A 21,511-nucleotide genomic window follows, 5' to 3' on the forward strand; every position below is an offset into this window, starting at 1 on the left:
TTGGTCCATATCGGTCCATAATTATATATAGCCCCCATATAAACCGATCCCCAGATTTGTCCTCCGGAGCCTCTTGGAGGAGCAAAATTCAACCGATCCGGTTGAAATTTGGAACGTGGTGTTAGTATGTGATCTCTAACAAACACTATATGGACACGAATTGGTCCATATCGGCCCATAATTATATATAGCCCCCATATAAACCGTTATCCAGATTTGATCTCCCGAGTCTCTTGGAGAAGCAAAATTCATCCGATCCGGTTGAAATTTGCAACGTGGTTAGTATGTGGCCTCTAGTAACCATGCCAAATTTGGTCCATATCAGTCTATAGTTATATATAGCCGATCCCCAATCACACAGAAATTGGTCCATATCGGTTCATAATCATGGTTGCCACTCAAGCCAAAAATAATCTACCAAAATTTTGTCAAAATTTTATTTCTATAGAAAATTTTGTCCAAATTTTACTTCTATAGAAAATGTTGTCAAAATTTTATTTCTATAAAAACTTTTATCAAAATTTTATTTCTATACAAAATGTTGTCTTAATTATATACGTATTTTATCGGCCTTGTTTAGTTTAATATATACTACGTATGGACTACCTTTAGAAGACGGTGTTAGGAAGTTTTAAGATACCTTGCCATCGGCAAGTGTTACCGCAACCTAAATAATTCGTTTGTGGATGACAGTCTTCAGTAGAAGTTTTTACGCAATCCATGGTGGAGGGTACATAAGCTTCGGCCTGGCCGAACTTACGGCCGTATATACTTGTTTGACTTAACTGTTTTTGATGTTTTCCTATTTTCCTTAATTTCTGCTAAAAATAGTGGTTGGCAACGACTTTTTCAGTTGTGCACATATGAGAAACACAAAATATTGCAAATAAATTTTGAAATAATTCATGTTTGAGGTAAAGCTAAAAAGCTAGAGTAATTGTAGAAAAGAAACGATTTAGCGATGGCAAAATATGTTCTGAAGATAATCGAGGGAAACATCAAAATCATCCTAGAGTTCCGGCAATAGATAAAGTTCTGATAAGAGAACACATAAACCTCTTTCCAGCTTATCAGAGTCACTACTCGCGCACCCACACTCAGAAGAAGTATATGTCATCAGATCTGTCAATTTCTGAAATGTACCGACTGTACGTAAATTATTGCACAGGCAAAAATATTGAACCGAGAAAATATTTGTTGAGGAGTTTAACTTATCGTTTCACAAGCCATACACATATGGAAGCGGATAGCATTCATGCGGCATAAGAAAAAAACAAAAAAACATACTACAGCAGATATAGAGTTGCCTCAAGATTGGGCAAATTTAATACGTTTGGTACCAAGAACCAAAGACAAGGCAACATATGAATCTATATACGCCTAACTTTATATGAATTATACTGATTAGCAAATGATCTATTCCTGATTTGATTTAGAACTTGAAGTCCGTCACCTTCAACAAAACATTTCTACATACAACAAGCAACATATCCCAGAAAAAACTGTGTAAGTACACTGTTAGAAAAATATGTTTTTCATATGTTCCGATATAAACAAAATGTGTTTCGGGCACAATTTTAAAACACAATATATTTAAGTGCAAACATGTTATGTTCCTAAACTAACACTAAATGTTTGGGACATCTATGTTAATATGTTAGAATATATTATGTTTGGGGCATGAATGTTTCATAAAAATCATATGTGTGAATGCAAACATATATAAATTTACAAATTTCGACTAAACATACATATGTTGTGATATTTTATTCAAAGCGACAGAGAGAGTATAGAGAAAGAAATAGAGATGGAAACCGGGAGAGTTGACGAAAGATATCAACATAACACAGCGAAAGAATCAAAAGAGAACAATTTTTGTGAAACCGCTTGTATGTTGTTTCGGAAAACTGTTTTATGATAAGGCCAAAAATTTGATATGCTTAAGTCTAAATATTATTTAATTTGAATAAAGAGAATGGACATTCGGAACCAAGGGAATAGACATTTGAAAAACAAACAGCATATGTTTTAGTCTTGAGAGCAGCATTTTATGTATGTGTCGACATGTGTTTTGTTTATCATTTTGGCTTTATGGGCACAATTTTTTCTTGGTTCGTTAAAAGAAATCAGGGGTCTTCATAAAAATAACGGAAGGGCACTATACTCTTTTTAGAGTTGGGACACTAAAATGAAATAAGGAGGAAATAGTGAAAAATTACACATTAAAATGTATAAAAACAAAGTTTAGTTCCTCATTATTAATAAGTAGTCCACGAGGAATTGACGGACACCTTCAAATATAAAAGCGGGCATTAAGTTCGAGTTTTGCAGCTAAAACAATTTAAAAATTTTATTTTCTTTAAAATGAATTATTAAAGAAAAATAAAAGGCATTTTAGAGCGATGGTGTTAAATGCTAGTAAATATATTATAAAATTATTTATGTATGTTTATACTCGACTCCACGTTCTTCCTTTGTTAGAGTTTTTTAATTCCTTCCAAATTTTAAAGTTTTGTACCAAAAACAGTTTTTTGTTACAAAATTGTTATTTTTGCAATAAAAAAATAATATTTTATCCAAAAACCAGTCAATTTCGTTTATATCAAGCACTGTTACTGACTATAAATCTTTAATAACCCACATTTCGAATTTTCATTATAAAAATTTAATATAGTATAAATATAAATGTGTAAATTAAAAATAAAAAAAAAAGTGTTCGGTCGGAGCAGGGATTGAACCCACGACCCTTTGCATGCAAGGCACACATGCTAACCACTGCTCCACGTGGCAAACAAATTTATGTTTCTGTTAAATAATGTTATGTTTGCATGGGCTCGTGGGCGCTGCAAACTATGCTATATAAATGTAACTTATAACGATAATTATCTACTGGTGACTCTAACAGCTACGTAGTCCAGTGGATAGTGTGTTGGCTTACAAACTGTATGGTCCTCGGTTCGATTCTCCGTGCAGGCGAAAGGTAAAATTTAAAAAATTTATAAAAGTGAATAATTTCTTCATCATTATTTGTATTACAGAAAAAGGTGCCAAGACCTAAAATATTTCGTTGAAGTGAAAATTACGAGTATTTTAGAGCGATGGTGTTAAATGCTAGTAAATATATTATAAAATTATTTATGTATGTTTATACTCGACTCCACGTTCTTCCTTTGTTAGAGTTTTTTAATTCCTTCCAAATTTTAAAGTTTTGTACCAAAAACAGTTTTTTGTTACAAAATTGTTATTTTTGCAATAAAAAAATAATATTTTATCCAAAAACCAGTCAATTTCGTTTATATCAAGCACTGTTACTGACTATAAATCTTTAATAACCCACATTTCGAATTTTCATTATAAAAATTTAATATAGTATAAATATAAATGTGTAAATTAAAAATAAAAAAAAAAGTGTTCGGTCGGAGCAGGGATTGAACCCACGACCCTTTGCATGCAAGGCACACATGCTAACCACTGCTCCACGTGGCAAACAAATTTATGTTTCTGTTAAATAATGTTATGTTTGCATGGGCTCGTGGGCGCTGCAAACTATGCTATATAAATGTAACTTATAACGATAATTATCTACTGGTGACTCTAACAGCTACGTAGTCCAGTGGATAGTGTGTTGGCTTACAAACTGTATGGTCCTCGGTTCGATTCTCCGTGCAGGCGAAAGGTAAAATTTAAAAAATTTATAAAAGTGAATAATTTCTTCATCATTATTTGTATTACAGAAAAAGGTGCCAAGACCTAAAATATTTCGTTGAAGTGAAAATTACGAGTATGTTAGGGAATGAGCACAATCGTCTTTGCGAAAAATTCTTCCAAGCATATAATATTTTTGGGCTCAAAATGCTTCCAAACATATAATATGTTCACATAAAACAAACATATTAATGTTTCGGCAGTATCCAATAATATATGTGCTTCCTGCAAAATATGTTTGGAACATATGTTAAAGAAGCGATTTTTTTTAGGGTGTAGTTACTAAAAGCATTTATGCCATACCCCCAGCATTACCATGTGTTAAGGACTTTTCCGGATAGTTTTGGTTACCAAACATCAGATATACTCTGAGAACACATCGCCAAACCAGAAAAATGTCACTAATTCGGTATGGTTGTCATGGCTTGTCTATTGTAAACACTTTATTGATGCGTGTGATTTAAAATCATTGCATTGGAATACCTGTAAAAATCTGCAGCACTGCTAATCTCAGTAGCACGTTGTTTTGAAATGTTTTTAGATGCAAGAAAATTCCCAATACATCCCATACGATTAAAATGTTTTATTTACTGGAGATTATTGATGTTAGCCGATTAGTTCGCATTGCTGCTGTTCCATCAAACACGGGTACCATGTCATTTGTTACATTCGCTTCATCCAATGTTAATGAACACCCTTCACAGGCCACGCCATGCAACCATTCGTTACGATGGCGATATGGCCAACGTGGAAGCAAAACATGAAAATCCATGCCTATCTGAATAGGCAGATTCTGACAAGGAGCCATTAATCGTGGCCAATGATTGGAATGGTGCTTGAAATCGGTGGTGTATGTAAAACACATAGGAATCCCCCTGAAGTTAATGACCCATGCCCTTACAAATTACAAAGTACGATGGTAATGACTGCCACAGCATATTTTTCCAATTTATGGTGATAAAATACTTTCGAAAAACAATAAGAAATCCCTGATATTTTTTTTTTTTCGTTGTCCCATCTTCTTGATATTCTCAATATTTTCACTTACCAATAACTAGTGTTCTTTGTTTTTTTGGTTTAATGCGACGGATGTTGGAAATGTTTCTCTGGTCTGGGTTCGACGTTCTAAAAATGAGGGCTAATAACGACCATAAATCATTTTTGCCCCACTGAAGCTACTAACATAATGTGGACCCCGTTTTAATACGGCTTCCCGCCTATATTTATGATGACACCTCAGTAAGGAATAATTTACACGAAGTTTCTTTATGACCAGTTAATTTACTAGGCAGGGATAGCATGGAGTTATGCTAAGTGATGCTGAAGATGGGAATTGGCAAGGCGTGCGCCCTTTAATCGTCTTAAAATTAGTTTGTTTTGTTTTAAATTTTTATTTTATAACCGAAAACTTTCACTTTCGCCTTTTTCTCCATCTACATACTAGGGGCTGGAGAATAATGATGTTGCCAGGATTCATCCTTTCGCCGGTTTTGTTATTAATAAAATGAAATTTTATTTTGTTTAGAAAGTTGCCTTGCTTTATCGCCGAAGCATTCATTAACTTGCTCCATTCGATGGCGTGCAGGAAGAGTCTTTGGTCTTATGACGATGGCAATGACTATGATAAACATCGAAAGTGGCCCTTTTTGCCGGATTCTTAGGACTCTAACACAACGACTGACAATAATGGCGATTATGGCAATTTGTTGATGCCTTTGTCTTTCGTCCTCCTTATTGTTATGATTACGACGGTTGTCTTTTCGACGCATTTAAAAGTTTGTCAACCTTTGGCGAATACATAAATAGACACTTGTACGTACATTAGATTGTATGTATACAATTTGTTTTAATATTAAGTAGCCCGTATGGTATGGTAGTCCTTGACTGCGACTACAAAAATGCCCTACTCCTCTTAGCTACATCGATATACATAAGTATATATATAAAAGTGTGTGCATGTGTTTGTGAATGTATCTATCAATAGGAAACTTTTACCATGAACGGTTCGTTTGGCTTGAATATTTTATTGCATGATGTGGTGGAAATTTGTAGTCAGCTACCGGCACTATGCCCCAAATATCCTTGAAATGCCTTAATTATTGATATTGATTTTCTTCTTCAGTTTGGTCGCTCTTCAGTTCATTCGTTCTCTATGTCTTTTCTGGGGCTCCAACGACAGTAGCGGGGCCTCAATAATATGTGGAGGGGGTTGATTATTTAAATTAGAATTTCGTATGACCTACAGAGGACATTCTAATTCAACCATAATTTAACAACACTTTATTGTAGTTATTGTCATTTTTTAAATTGTTATTAAATACAAATATATACACTTACCCATACATATGCACCCACACACACACCAACACACGCATTCTTTCCCACAGACCACAACAACCAACATTTACTAGCAAAACTGGCATACCGCACTTCAATTATTCTTGGTGTATTAGTACGACGACAACTACTACTCCGGCTATGGACACGACGATGGTGATGAGGACAACGATGAAAATGATTTCCATGATGGTCGAAGTTGAGTCAAGGGTGACCGGGGGACATTGTTTGTTTGAATTAGTTGGCTTTTTGTGGTGCGGTCTACGGTGTTTTGGTTTTAAAGCGTGCATATATGTGTGAGCCATATATATTTTTTGTGCAACATTTAACACAGAAAGGAAAACAGCCACATGGGAAATTTAATTCATATTCTTTTGAATGGAGCAGCTAACGTAATGGCAAATATGACAATGAATTGGGGTCGTTATATTCAGTGGTATCATAAAGGCCACACGAAGGCACTCTATAACAAGTCGAAAACATTTAGTCAGCCATAAGGTAGGTGCGCTTCGATTTTTTTGACATCTGCTAAAGTACACTCAATAACAATTGAATCCTCTATTTCACTAAAATCAATTTAACTTTGCCAGGTATACCAGTATGAAGTGAGCGTCAAGTCAAAAATATCTCGATAGGGAACATTTGTTGTAAACGAGCCCTTATTTTTTTTTTGTTTGCTATGACATCTGTGAAAAATATTTAGTATACATCAAGTTATTGAACAGACAACATCATATTTTTCGTCGTGTTAAAAATGTCGAATTTTGTACCAGAAAGTAATGATTTGGGGAAAGCATTAATTTTTTGGCATATGGTGATCATGCTCTAGCAGAAGCAACATGGTTCAGAAATAAAGATTTTGATGTGAAAAATGAAGAACGTGGAAGACCACCAAAAAAGTGTGAAGACGCCGAATTGGATGGGGATGACACTTTGAGTCAAAAGCAAATGGCAATCAAATGTTGCACAAAAACTATTTCTGATCGTTTAAAAGTTATGGGAAAGATCCAAAAGTGTGGAAAATGGGTGCCACATTAAAAACCGCTTATTTCATACCGGTTGTAGTTCATGAAATTCTCATGTTTGGAGAATGTTTCCTTTACTCTAATAATTTTTTGCATGCGTTAGTAAAACGAACTAAAAAACGGACGAAATTTTTACACAAATGAAGCATAAAGATTTACTAAATCCACACTTCTCATCAAATAGTTCATTATTTCTTTAACTATGTAAATTTTACTACACAATGGCACTAAAGACATTTTTGCAATTTTGAGCTCCATTTTTTCTCCAGACTACAAAATTTTCTTCAACAAGTGAACAAAATTAATTATACTAAACTGTATTACAAACGCCAATATCACATTATTAATTTTTTAACTTGTTAACCCTCGGACAGACACATGAGTCTGGGCCAGACCTTTTTCGATTCTAACTGTAATTAAAATACATTTATAATATAGCTACACTGTTATAAAAATATGTTTTTCATATGTTCCCATATAAACAAAATGTGTTTCGGGCAGAATTTTTTCAACACAATATATATATGTAAAAATATTAATGTTCCTAAACTAGCATTAAATGTTTGGACCACATATGTTAATATGTTAGAATAAATTATGTTTGGGACATGAATGTTTCTATTTTTATGAAACATTCATGTCCCAAACATAATTTATTCTAACATATTAACATATGTGGTCCAAATATGTGAAAGTAAACATATATACATTTACAAATTTCGAGTAAACATATATATCTTGTGATATTTTATTCAGAGAGAGTGTATAGAGAAAGAAATATTTATACAGACAGACAGACGGACATCGCTAAATCTACTCAGAATTTAATTCTAAGCCGATCGGTATACTAAAAGAAAGGTCTATGGCCACTATTTCTTGGCGTTACATACAAATGCACAAACTTATTATACCCTGTACCACAGTAGTGGTGAAGGGTATAAAAACATTGGGAAATATATAAAAATTACAAAGGGATTTTCATAAAAAAATAACCAAAGGACACGTTACTCTTTTTAGAGTTGGGACAGTAAAATGAAAAAAGGGGGAAACAGTGAAAAATTAAACGATAAAATCTATAAAAACAAAGTTTAGTTCCTCTTTATTAATAATAGTCCAAGAAGAGTTGACGGACACTGTCAAAAATAAAAGCATGGTCCTCGGTTCGATTCTCCGTCCAGGCGAAAGGTAAAATTTAATAAAATAATAAAATTGAATAATTTCTTCAACAATGTTTATATTACAGAAAAGGCGCTAAGAACTAAAAAATCTCATGGATGTGATAAAGATGTGAGGGAATATGCAATTAGGCGGAAATATTTTTTTTTTTTTTGAGGGCAATCTTCTTTAGGAGAAAATCCTTCCAAACATATAATATTTTTGGGCTCAAAATGCTTTCAAACACACAATATGTTCACACATATCAAATATAATATTGTTTCGGCAATATCCAATAATATATGTGCTTCCTGCAAAATATGTTTGGAACATATGTTAGAGAAGCGATTTTTTTTTTGAGGGTGTAGAGACTTGAAACTTCAGGTAGCCTCCTAAAATTTTATTACCTATCGATGTGTGAAAAAAACAGGACGGAAAATACGACAGTAATAATGAAATAATATCAACAAAATAGCATATTTTCCATATAAATACATTAAAATAGATAGTGGGTCTGGCCAGGCCTCATGTATTACGAATGTTACTATCGAAACATGTATATGACGGAGGGTTAAAGAAAATATTGTCATTGGAAGGCAACAAATTGGTATTCGAAATTGAAATACGAAATATAAATTTAGTGAACTTTTATGTTTCATTTGTGTATTACTTGTCCCCCTTTTTTTTAGTTATGTTTTGGTTGAAATTTTGCCAATATAAAAAAGTTTTTTTCACTTGAATCATTTCTTCTTAGTTAAGGGTACTAAAAAAGGGGAATAAAATTTATTATTTCTGATTGGAATATGCAGCCATGATGAAAAATAGGGTTATATAATAAAGGCTATATGAATGATAACAACTACACAATGATTCAACGACACACACTATGTATACTACACTGTGGAAAAGTCGATCTCTAATACAAAATTTTGCTAAACAAGTTATTTGTGTTTTGCAAATGCAAATTTCCCTATCACAAGTATGTCTCCAAGATTCTATGAACTAAACGTGGGTATGAAATTCAATGACCGTAATAAGTTGAATGTAAACCAAAGCAGAAGAAAATTTTCGTACCATTCCAAAATGATTATGAATTGGCCAAAGGTTTTTCGTATTTTTTTTCTTTTCTTTAATTAATTTTTTTAATTTTTTTCTTTACCTTTTTTAAAGAACGCATTTTGAAAACTTCAAAAGTTCTTCCCTAAAACGGGTTTATTTTCTTCTGTGTATGCAATCTTCAGGGGAGGAAAACATACACCACTTACTGGAACGTTGTGCAATTATGAACGAAATAAAATGACAAATCTTTGAAGTAGGCCACCTACCACATAATCATAGCATCCATATAGCAAACGGAAATGGAAGTGACTGTTAGGAAAAGTCTATAAGACACTTAAAAATCTCTTTGATTAAATGTCATTTCATTTGAAAAGATTAACTTGAATTCATATATGTAGTCTACAATCAATACATACATACATACTCCAAGATAGTTTTCCAGATTGTTAGTTGAGGTCTGTATAAAGTTTTACATCTAAGATTTTTTTGTAGATGTAAAATTCTATAGCAAACTGAAACCAAAGCTGACTAGAGTTGATAATGGAATTGTGAAGCCATATTGTTTTGAATTTTACTATTGAATTTGACTTTTCTTCATCTCGTAATTGTTAAACGAGTGAATGGCTTTAACTATCGATTGAGTTTTGTTTGCATTGGGTAATTTTTAATTAGGCAGTAATGTGGACTATTATTTGTACCATTGTTCCAGGATGGATTAAGTTTGGCTTAAATTTACAAAACCAATATATTCAAGAAAAAAAAACAGTTTTTATTTCAGCAATAAAAAACATAATCAATTCAATAGAATATTTAAAAATTTGGTAAAACGAGATAAACAAAAACTGTACTGTTTATTGTTTACATCCAAATTGGCTATTGAATCATCAGAAGATAACTCAGTATCCATATTAAGAAATTCATTCAAACTGTTTGAAATTCAACGGTACTATCCAGGGATATATTATATGTATTTACTATTCGGATTTTCATCTTCTTCTTCTCCATAAAATCGTCAAAAGTGACCTGAAGTTGGATTGTAGAGCAAACGTTAATATTTTCCTTCAATAATTTGAGAACTATCGCAACAAAATGAACAAGCCATCCAATGTAGAGTGACTTGGAAGACTCCAGATGAATGAGTATAAAAACTCACCGTCTTGTATAATTAATCAATGGGTAATACGAAAATAATATTGATTGGTAATTAGAGGCGAAATTATTCTATTACAATTTACGATATTTTTCATTTAGATGATTTAGCATTTATTGGGCTTTTGTTTTATTATCATTTCAGATCACTTAAGGAAAGGCAATATCTACACGCAAGTACACGCAATACAAACAATAAGTATTTTACAATAATTTATGTAGCTTTAAAAATGGGCTATATACAGCAAAAGATTTGCTTCCATTACACTGAAAAAAATATTGACCTAATATGGAAGATTCTGCAACTTAAATTTGAGGACTCGAAATTTATGCAATGCTAAGGACAAAATTCTTTAAAATAAGGACATTTCAATTAAAAGAAAGTTTATAGTCCTTGCTTCAAAACATTTTTTCATTAAATTTAGGACACAAATCTTGAAATTTTGCGTCCCTCCGTTGAAGTTGTAGATCTTTGAAGCAAGGCAAATGTTCCTCAAAATAAAGCAAAACATTTTTAATTTAAAGAAATCGTCTTTAACTCAACTGACATATTGAATTTTTAAATTTAAGATAAAAACGCTTCAAATATAGGCTAAGACTTTTTTTAAGGATTTGCATCTTTGGATTAAAGTTTTCTTAGCGTTAAGAAAACAGTTTTTACTTTGAAGTACTTGGCATAATTTGGATTTTAAAACTGGAATTTGTTTGTACATGAATAGCTTTATTAATGTATCGCAAACAGAGAATAAAAATTCAATGAATGAGATCTGTACCCAATTTTAATTTTATCGATCCCAGATTTAAAGCCAGGGAGATCCCTAAAAAAATGTCTTTATTTTAAAGAAGCCACATCTTTGGCTCGGAATCAATACCAAAATCCTTAAAGGAAGGTCAAAATCTTTGGATCCAAGTAAACTTTTTTTGTTGAGTGTAGATGCCATTTTATGTCGTTACTTAATCATCAAATGAAATATGAAAATATCCGCACAATTTCCTTGAACAAATGTATTTTAGATGTTTTTAATATTTGAAAAAAAGGTGTCTTTACTTTTAAATTGAATTTTTAAGATCTATTATATCATAATGTCTTCAGATATCATGGACATATTTACCTTCAATAAAGTTTGTCGTTTTCTTATGCAATAACGGGTGTATATCAATCCATTTCGTTATATCCAATCTTGAGATAATGAGCTCTTACACCTTCACAACTTCATCCAAGAGTCAATCTTTTATGGGATCAACGAATAACACTAATTTGAAAAAAATTCATAGCCACCAATGACTTCATCCGAAATGCAAAGCCATTGGCCGATAGTTTCTGTGTAGGGAGTTTCAATTATGAAGAGCACTTAAAATAGCATGACATGAAATATTCCCATTTGGCATGACTCATAAAATAAATAACACAACGCAATGACCGTACCGAGTTGCCCTGTGCACGGGTGCGTTTGTGTCTGTGGAGTCGGATATTAAATATGGAACTTCTATGTAAAACAATATTTTTATTTACTCGCAAATTGGAGACGATTGGGGGGAAGCCAGGTTCTGTGGTCGAACTGACAATCTTATTCAGTCATGGCAATAATCACTTCTTTCACCGCGGCATTACATGTCGACTATGTGGGGTTTTTGTTTTGACTGATTCTGGTATTTACAAACTTGCGTTGGCAATTATTTTCCACTTAAACTTCACTTCACTTTCACCATGCCTTCTTTCATTTGTAAGTACCGGCATTTATGATTTACAGAGCAAGATTTTTGATTTTTTTCTCTCAGTTGTTTTGTTGTCACAAGTTCTCCGAGTATCTTAGCACTGCCGTTATCTTTTCGTGCATTCGAAGTCACAGTGTAATCGAAACTGAGGAAAATATCCTTCGGACTTGAAAATATATTCGGCTGAAGTTGAATTGAATGCTGCACGGCGCATGTCCGGTACGAAAAGTCGTTGGTTGTTGAATGAATGAAAGCCTCAGTCCTTTGTACAATGCTCCGAAAAACGATTCCGAATAACAATGAAGCGAAAATCTCTTTTGTGCTGTTGGCTGTCACTTGTCACTCTTAAATTTCCGCTTCCGTTACTCTTAACATCCTGTTGATTTGCACTGCGCAAAAACAGGGGAGTGCGAGGTTCTGAAGAAAAATTGCCGTCCTTCAAAAACTCAGTGCTGACGATTGATTTTCTCTCTTCAGTCTGATGTTTGTCCTTTCGGACCTATGGTCTGGCTTTGTCGTGAGCAAATAAGTGTTCGTTCGTTTGTAATTCTGTTTTATCGTCTGATCCGTTAATGCCACGCGTTTAGCATGTCTTTAAGTCTATATGTTGTCATGTTATTTGCTTCAGGCCTTTCTTCCATGTCTTGGTGGCTTCCCCTCATCATGAGTGTCAGCTTCAAAGGATTCTGTTGCGATTTCTATTTATTTATTTTTTTTTTTTTTTTGATGCGAAGGAATTGATTGTAATCAATTGTCAATTAACGTAGAAATAGCCAGACAGATTGTATTCGCAGTTTTCATCGGAAGAGGGATAAAGCAATGGAAATGGAGGGGGGTCTCTTTATTTGCGATACGGTTGTCGTCGATTGGATTTGCCGGTGTTTTATGGGTTTTATGATAAATATAAAAAATATTTATTTGTTTGCAGGTCTTCCCATTGAAAGGGTCATATGGCAACTAACGCCGAGAAAGGATTTCCGCACCGAAATTATTCATGATTGCATGATAAGCCAATGACAAATTTTTCATAAGTTGTCACATGATATGGATACAAAATTGATAATAACCAAAAATACCCATATTTAAGCTTCTATGGTTAAATGGTAGCCATGCAAAAAAGGCAAATTCAGAATAAGCTGCTTCGGTAGAATTGTATTGTAAACTCTTTTCAAATTGTTTTCAAATATGTATGTAGGTATGAATTATTTTGGGTTTGAAGCCCATTCAAGTGAGGACAATTATGTTATGAGATCAGCATGAGCATTCAAAGACGCGGTTTCTTTCTTATTCACAGAAAGGTCGCAAAGATAGTTTATTCAAGAGACTATTTAATAAACTACCTTTATGCCAAAGAATTTTTTTCTAAAAAATAACATAATTTTTCATATTAAATCACTACATTTTTACTGTAATTGCTAAGATTTTACTCACTACAGGGGAGTATTAAGTTCGAGTTTTTATCTGCTAAAATCGTAAATGAATCTGTAAAAGCAGAATAAAGTTATAACATTTTTAGAAAATTTATGATTTAATTTAATGGAGAAGGGTCCAAAGCAGCAATTACAAAAATTTATTTCTTTTAAAACGAGTTACTAAAGAAACGTAACCGTGACAAAATGACTGAATTAAAAGGAATTATTTTCCCATGCGAATCGAAATGGAAAAGATAATCCCCAATACAAATAAAAACAACAACATTGGGACATTAAATTTAAAGAGACAGAATGAGTAATAAATTAAGATTTGTGCCCTGGTATCAAGTATGCAAAATAGATTTCTTTGTCTTTTAAGTGGATATATAAAAATATCCAGTTTAAAGTCGACTCACCTAAAGATGAGTATTAAGTTTAGCCGCTAAAATCGCCATTTTTTCACGATTACTTTTCTTTAGTAATCCATTTTAAAGAATATCAACTTTATAAAAGGTTACTTCGGTCCATTCCTCATCAAGTTATATCAAAATTTGAATAAACGCTGTATAATTTTATACTTTTTTCTACTGATTTATGTTTGGTTTTAGCAGCTAAACTCGAACTTAGTATTCACCTTTAAGGTGGATATGATTACTTTTCTTTAATAATCCATTTTAAGGAATACAAACTTTGTTAAAATTTGATTTGGGCTATTCCCCATCAAGTTATAAGAAATATGCAACATATATGTATAATTTTATGCTTTTTCTTACTGATTTAGTTTTCACTTTAGTGAAAAAACGACGATTTTAGCGGATAAACTCGAACTGAATACCCACCTTTGGGGTAAACATTTTTCATTGAAAAAATTGTCGACTTTGGTCAAGTAAACAAACTTCGCAGAAATGCGTCTTTTCTACGCTTTCGTAATTTAAGGACAATAAATCTTTGTGCTTACGACAATTTCATCTGTGCAAAAGAATGAAGTGCAGTATTTTGCTAAATTTGAACTTCTCAAAAATTTATTAATTTCATTACAAATTTACCGCTTTTAACAAATTTTGCCAGCAAGGATTTTTTTAGATTTGGGAACAAGTAAAAGTCACTGGGAGCTAAATCAGGAGAATAAGGTGGGTGGTCAAGCAACTCGTATTTTAATTCCTTGATTCAAGCCATTGTTAAAACACTCTTGTGCGCTGGTGCGTTGTCTTGATGAAAAATTATTTTTTTTTTGTTGTTAGTCAGGACGTTTTTCTCGAATTTGTACATTTAATTGATCCAAAAGGTTGCAATAGTACACTGAAAAAACAGTGAACCCTTTTCCATTGCAAAATGGACTAAACTGTAGTAATATTGACCATGATTTAGCCCTTAAGATTTTTTTCAACTTGTCTAGTTTATAATTTTCTTACATTTTAGTTCATCTATAACATTGTAGTTCGTATACAATTGGGAGATATTTTTTATTCCCATTTACTCACGTCTAAAACAAGAGTATCCCCTATAAAAACCATATCAATTCCTAGGTTAGAATTATGTGGTGCTGTTCTCTTGACAGAGCTGGTAGATAACACTATCCCTCAACTTAGATTGAAGAATTATTCCATAATTTGCTGGACCGATTCAACGATCGTATTGTCCTGGCTGGCCCGGCCACCATGTTATTGGGCAACTTTTGTGGCGAATAGAGTTACCAAGATCATTGAAGTAGTCGATTCGACTAAATGGCGTCATGTACGATCTGAAGATAACCCTGCCGATTTAGCAAGTCGAGGGGTATATCCTCAGGAGTTAATTGGGAACCACCTGTGGTGGCATGGCCCCGAATGGCTCAGACACCCTTCGCATTTATGGCCGGAAAGTCCAATCTCTGATAATGGTATAATTGAGATCGAAAAGAAACCTGTTAAAGTACATTTTTCCTTTTTTGACGACTTTGAGGATGTCTTAAATCGCTTTTCATGTTATTCAAGGGCAGTCAGAGTCATTGCATATATATACAGATTTTACTACAGCGTTCACTCTAAATTACGTTCTAATTCAAATTTGGCCTCTTTGAGCATATCTTCCTTTGAAATACAAATGGTACAGAAGAGTCTTATAGTCATGACTCAGAGAGCATATTTTCCCAGTGAGTACATAACACTATCTTCAAAAAAACCATTATCGTCCGCTAGCTCTATCCTAACCTTAAATCCATTTCTCGATCCCGAAGGAATAATTCGTTCCAATGGTCGTTTGGTTTCGTCCCCATCTTTATCGTATGACGAAAAATACCCAATTATACTCCCATACAATAGTCAATTTTCCAGGTTGTATGTTGGTTTTATCCACCAGATCACACTACACGGTGGAAACCAATTAGTTCTTCGTTTGGTACGTTTACAATTTTGGATTCCTAAGATAAAAAATCTCATTAAGACAACTATTAATAATTGCAAGATTTGCACTATCCACAAGCGCCAGACTCGATCTCAAATTATGGCACCTCTTCCTTCTGAGAGGTCTGACATTACTCGTCCTTTTACGAACACAGGATTAGATTTCGCGGGTCCTTTCGAAATCAAAAATTATTCTGGTAGGAATTGTCGAATGTCCAAAGGCTATGTCTGCATTTTTATTTGCTTCTGTACAAAAGCTATCCACTTAGAAGCAACTTCGGACCTATCCACGTCCGCATTTCTTGCAGCCTTCAGCCGATTCGTATCCCGTCGTGGATGTCCCCTAAACTTGTATTCGGATAATGGGACTACATTCGTTGGAGCGTCCAAAGTGCTATCCAAACAATTCCATACATCCACACATGAAGCAGTTACGGCAAAATATGCCCACCACAATCTCACGTGGCATTTTATTCCCCCTGGAGCCCCACATATGGGAGGGCTTTGGGAAGCGGGGGTGAAAAGTTTCAAGTTACACTTTAAGAAGGTTGCTGGGAACTTCAAACACACGTTTGAAGAGTTCCAAACCCTCTTATATCGAATAGAGGCATGCTTAAACTCCCGTCCATTGTCTCCAATATCACCTGATCCATCATATCTTGTGGCCTTAACTCCTGGCCACTTTTTAATTGGGTCGCCTATACTGGCACCTATAGACCCCAACATCCGTGACACCCCAATGTCTATTTCCAATCGATGGGAGCGATTGAAAGCGATTCATCAACATTTGTGTGCGAGATGGAAAGAGGAATACCTCAAAGAACTACATAAACGCTACAAATGGCAAAAGCCTTCAGAGAATTTAGAAGAGAATATGCTCGTTGTTGTAAGGGAGGAAAATTTACCACCAAATGTTTGGCGACTAGGCAGAATTACAAGAGTTTACCCTGGTAATGACGGACGAATAAGAGTTGCAGATGTCCGCACAGAACGAGGTATCATAACACGACCCATTACCAAACTAGTTGTGCTTCCCTCCGAATCCACGTCATAGTTGGCACTCAACTAACGACTATCGAACTACTCATTTTAATTGTTTAACACAATAGTAACTAAACAAAGAATATCTTTTAGCAAATATGTCACCACGAACTACAAATCGACTCAATACCATCAAATCCAGGTACATTTGCCGACTGTGTAGGAGCACACACCCGTTAAGGAAATGCAAAAAGTTTTTGTCTATGAATTCAAAAAAAAGACAACAAGTAGTTCAAACGTACGGCTACTGTCGAAACTGCCTAGCTCATGAGCACTCTGATGATTTCTGTTTCACCAAAACAGGGTGTAGATATTGTCGCTTACATCATCATTCATTACTCCACGAACATCCCAGGATACGAAAAAATAAACCAAAGAAGTCAACACCTGAACTATTACCTCTTACAAAATCCAATTCAATCTCCCCCAGCTCCGAACATAGCAAGGAATCGCAGCCATCTCCAAAACCTGACAGTTTCACTTCACTGACAGCCATATTGAAGCAAAATGAATCCATACTGCTCCCTACTATGCTAGTTAAGATCGATGCTAAAAAGGGAAGGCATGTACTCAGATGCCTAATTGATTCTGCCTCGAGACTAAGTTCAATATCATCAGAAGTAGTCGATCGTCTTGAACTAACAACACTCACACTTGACGAGGAAACTATTTGTCCATTGACTCTGTTTTGCTCTTCGAACATAGAGAATCAAATTCAAGCAACTTTGAATGTCAAGAATAAAATCTCTATACGCACTCCGAGAGATTCTTTACCACCCTCGGTTAGAAAAACCTTCAACAATATGATTCTTGCCGACAAGGAGTTTTACAGATCATCTTCCATTGATATCATTCTAGGGGTAGACATATTTGCAAGGATAATCAGAGAGGGTATTTTGACTAGACTAGGATATCCAACTGCACAAAATACACTATTCGGTTGGGTCCTGTATGGTTCTTACTCCACATGAGGCGAACTATTTGAAATTCTATGAAAATTTATAAACCACATAATTGCACTAAATTTATCATGAATGATCAGAACCATGTGAACTAACCAAAATTATGTTTTACTTTAAGCTATATCTAATAACCATTTCTTGAATTTTAATAACTATTAAAGAATGAACTTCTAATGTATTTACAATGAATTTGTATCTATAACAATATCACAAATAATATTAACAATTTTGCGATTAGAACAATATTACTCTCTTGCAGTTATACTGCAAGGGGGGGCGGAAATGTTTGGGTCAAAACCTTTTGGGTCAATGAGATTAAATTTCCTATGCCTTAATTCCTCATAGAAATCCCAGAATTCTTCTGAAATGTGTAAACTTTTAAACCAATCGAAAGCTGATATTTATGAAATGTATCTCAACGAAACTAATCGCTTTTCACCACAACATTTTTCGCCCTGAATATGAACTTCCGTAGAATAAAACCAGAATTTTCTCTCTGTTCGACAATAACTGTTAGCTTGGTAAGACTTCAAATAAACCAGAAATTATCCATTCCAAACTGACTGCTTCTTCGTACTTCTTTTTATTTCATCCAACCATAATTATTCCGGCGCTCTTCCACACTCATCTGGAGTGACAAAGACACAATATTTTTAATACTGTGTCTTTGCATGGTTTCGGCTCACAAGTGGTTATATTGCTATTTAGGTTCCACCACAAGAATTAAACAAGTTCATTTTTACAACACCATAAGATTTATATACACCTACCAAGTTAAAAAGTCAGTATTATTTTGGTTTACTTGCTTATTTTGTGGGAAACCCGATAATAAAAATTGGTTAACAGTCTCTTTAAAATGTCGACGACTAGACTATTTTTAAATCAATCATTCCACAGTATAGAGAAATTAAATAATTAAAGGAACAACAAACCGTTTTACTATTATGAGAATTTTCATACATTAAAATTAAACTATCTTTAAGCAAAAGTACTTTATTATAAAAACTTATGATGAAAGTTCTTAATACAATGTTTTTTGTGAATAAAAATTATGACCACATGGAAAAGAGAGTAGTTCATTTGAACCCGCTGTTTGACATTTTGACTTAAGGTGGAATTACATGCCATGCGGTCATGCGTGCGTACGTTGTATTCGAATGCGTTGACGAATACGATTCTTTAATTGAGTTACACAGCCTGCGTCGGAGCACCCATGAATTTGCTGATTACATTCCTTGCCTCTGCGCTTTTTGTTATGTTTTTGTATTCCACGCACTTTTTACAGTATAGGACTTTATGTATTTTAACTTCAATTAATAATTTCTCGTCCCTATTTTAGATTGTTCTTCGTTTCTTGATTTGTTTACATGTTGTCAACGCACCCGACGCATTGAAAAGTTAAAAGTTCGTCAACTTTATGCGTCATATGCATACGTTACTTTTGTCGTGTAACTCAAATAATTGTAGTTCCAACATTTTAACTTTTTTTGACAATAGCATATAACGTACGTACGCATGACCGCATGGTATGTAATTCCACCTTTATCCTTTTTTTATTCATCGTAGGTAATTTTTTCACATATCTTGCTGGAAAAAAATCTTGCTGGAAAACAATAATGAAAATTGTTAAAAATTAATACCATGTAATGAAATATAATTTTTAATTCTTCATTTTAGCTTGTAACTTACCATATTTGGGGCATTTTATCAAATGGTGTAAGAAATTCAACTTTTCTTTGGAAAACGTATCTCATAAAATTTGTACCTGAAACAATTAGAGAAATAATGAAGTATTCTAAATAAACTCATAAAACTGTGTTGTTAGCGATGTGAAAGATATAATAAAATAAATATTCTAGTTGAAAGAAAGCCAAAGTTTTAATATAAAACTTACCAATTCTCTATTAAATTGTACGCTGAGGGGAAATATAAAAAGTTGTCCAAATTTATTTGGGTTACTCTGAAATTAAATATTAAATAAAATTATTAAATAACTTTTCAAAAAATCTAATGAAAAAAATAATAATATGCATAAAAAACCAAATATTCTTGATATTCCTAGACAGTCATCAAAATGACGACACGTAATTTCATTTTCGATTTAAAATGCATTTTAGTCTATTGGGAAATGGTAAATTTAAGTTATACTAATTCGACCGTTTTATGAATTTTTGTTTTATACTACTTAAAACCAAATTGAATAAGAAAATAAATTCAAGTTTGGTTCACTTTTTCGCTCACGATGAAAATTATATCGTCTTGAAATCAGCCGTAGTCAAAATGACGAAGGATGACGTTAATGTACAAAAAATAAGGATGGCTGTCCAGGGTTAAAAGAAAGTTAAAGAAAACTTACCAATTCACTATTAAATTACAGGCAAAGGAGTACTAAAAATTTGTCCAAATTTTAAGGGGTTATTCTGAAATTAAATATTTATTTTTACATTAAAAATATTACATTAGTTTCCAAAAAAATTAATTAAAGAAATACTAAAATAAGGTATTAAAAACCTGTAATTTTGATGATAAAAAGGTCATAAAAACGTAAATATTCTAGTTGAAAGAAAGCCAATTTTTAAAAGAAAACTTACCAATTCTCTACCTTTTTAAATTTGTTTGAATCCGTCTGGAGTTGCTCTGAAATTAAATATCGCTTTTACAACAAAGAAAAACATTAAACTGGTTTCCAAAAAAAAAAAAATAATTAACAAATAATAATATACATAAAAAATATTCTTTTCAAAAGAAAGCCATATTAAAAAAATACTTACCAATTTATGAATAAACTATACGCTGAGATATTACAAAAATTTTCCAAATTCATCTGGAATTGAATATTAATTTTTTACATTGAATAATGAAAATTTCAATACACTTTCAATTTCAACATATTTTACTAAATATTCTTAATAACTTTTTTCTAAACTACCGATAAAATATTAATAACTTTCATTTAAAAGGTTTAATAAACAAACACCAATATATGACTCAAAAATCCAAAATAGTCCATGCCTTTATATTCCCTTGTTGCATACCTACTTAAAAGATGCAGCAGCCCACGCCAACGCCAACTATACAACTGAAGCATGCCAAACAAAACCAAGCAAACCCAATAAACACAAACGTTTGAAAAATGCTAAATTTCAACAATTTTTCAAACATTTTTTCAAAGGATTAGGGTAATATTCAAGTTGAAAAATTGTTGAGAAAATCGCGTTCTCAACAAAAAACAGACATTACCCTCAACAGTGAAATTCAACACATTAGCAATAATATCTCAAGTGTTATCCTCAAATTGAAATGCATCGCTACTCAATAATTTGTCAAACAATTTTCGATGCGAGTCAAATTCAAAATTAACATCGTTACAAATATTTTTCAACCTAAATTTGTATGAATGATATCCCCACTTCAAATTCCAAAATTCTATGGATTTTGTATAATTTATTCATTTCATCAAAATAAAATATATAATAATACACTACACTACATAATACACTACAATACCAATTGATAAATAATAATCTTATTGAACATATCAACAAATAAGAACAAAAAAAAACAACAAA

The 21,511-nt window shown here is 33.1% G+C and overlaps 2 protein-coding genes and 1 long non-coding RNA gene across 3 annotated transcripts in view; 1 reads left to right on the forward strand and 2 right to left on the reverse strand.

Annotated features, from left to right (window-relative positions):
• The window catches only part of Ccn (cellular communication network factor protein Ccn), a 222,998-nt gene extending 210,726 nt beyond the window's left edge, over window positions 1-12,272 (reverse strand). The window contains exon 1 of the mRNA XM_075307957.1: window positions 11,543-12,272. The gene's annotated coding sequence lies outside the window, so the exon portion shown is untranslated. The remainder of the gene's footprint in view (window positions 1-11,542) is intronic.
• Window positions 11,847-16,993, forward strand: LOC142236021 (uncharacterized). The gene is made up of 2 exons (XM_075307271.1): window positions 11,847-11,875; window positions 15,085-16,993. The coding sequence occupies exons 1-2, from the start codon at window positions 11,847-11,849 to the stop codon at window positions 16,991-16,993; spliced, it is 1,938 nt and encodes a 645-aa protein (XP_075163386.1).
• Window positions 16,994-19,631: 2,638 nt separating this feature from the next.
• On the reverse strand, window positions 19,632-20,861 carry LOC142236991 (uncharacterized). Its single transcript, XR_012722295.1, has 5 exons — window positions 20,714-20,861; window positions 20,534-20,621; window positions 20,299-20,362; window positions 19,837-19,902; window positions 19,632-19,707 (listed from the first exon to the last, which is right to left on the reverse strand). It is a non-coding gene; the product is annotated as an uncharacterized LOC142236991 (long non-coding RNA).
• Window positions 20,862-21,511: the final 650 nt, after the last annotated feature.

Source organism: Haematobia irritans, chromosome 4, assembly GCF_050003625.1.
Source record: "Haematobia irritans isolate KBUSLIRL chromosome 4, ASM5000362v1, whole genome shotgun sequence".
In the NCBI taxonomy this organism is placed as follows: Eukaryota; Metazoa; Arthropoda; class Insecta; order Diptera; family Muscidae; genus Haematobia; species Haematobia irritans.

Coding starts and splice junctions, on each gene's coding strand:
- LOC142236021 (XM_075307271.1), top strand. CDS start 11,847: ATGACCGTACCGAGTTGCCCTGTGCACGG. Junction 11,876..15,084: donor CCGAGTTGCCCTGTGCACGG/GTGCGTTTGTGT, acceptor ATCAATTCCTAG/GTTAGAATTATGTGGTGCTG.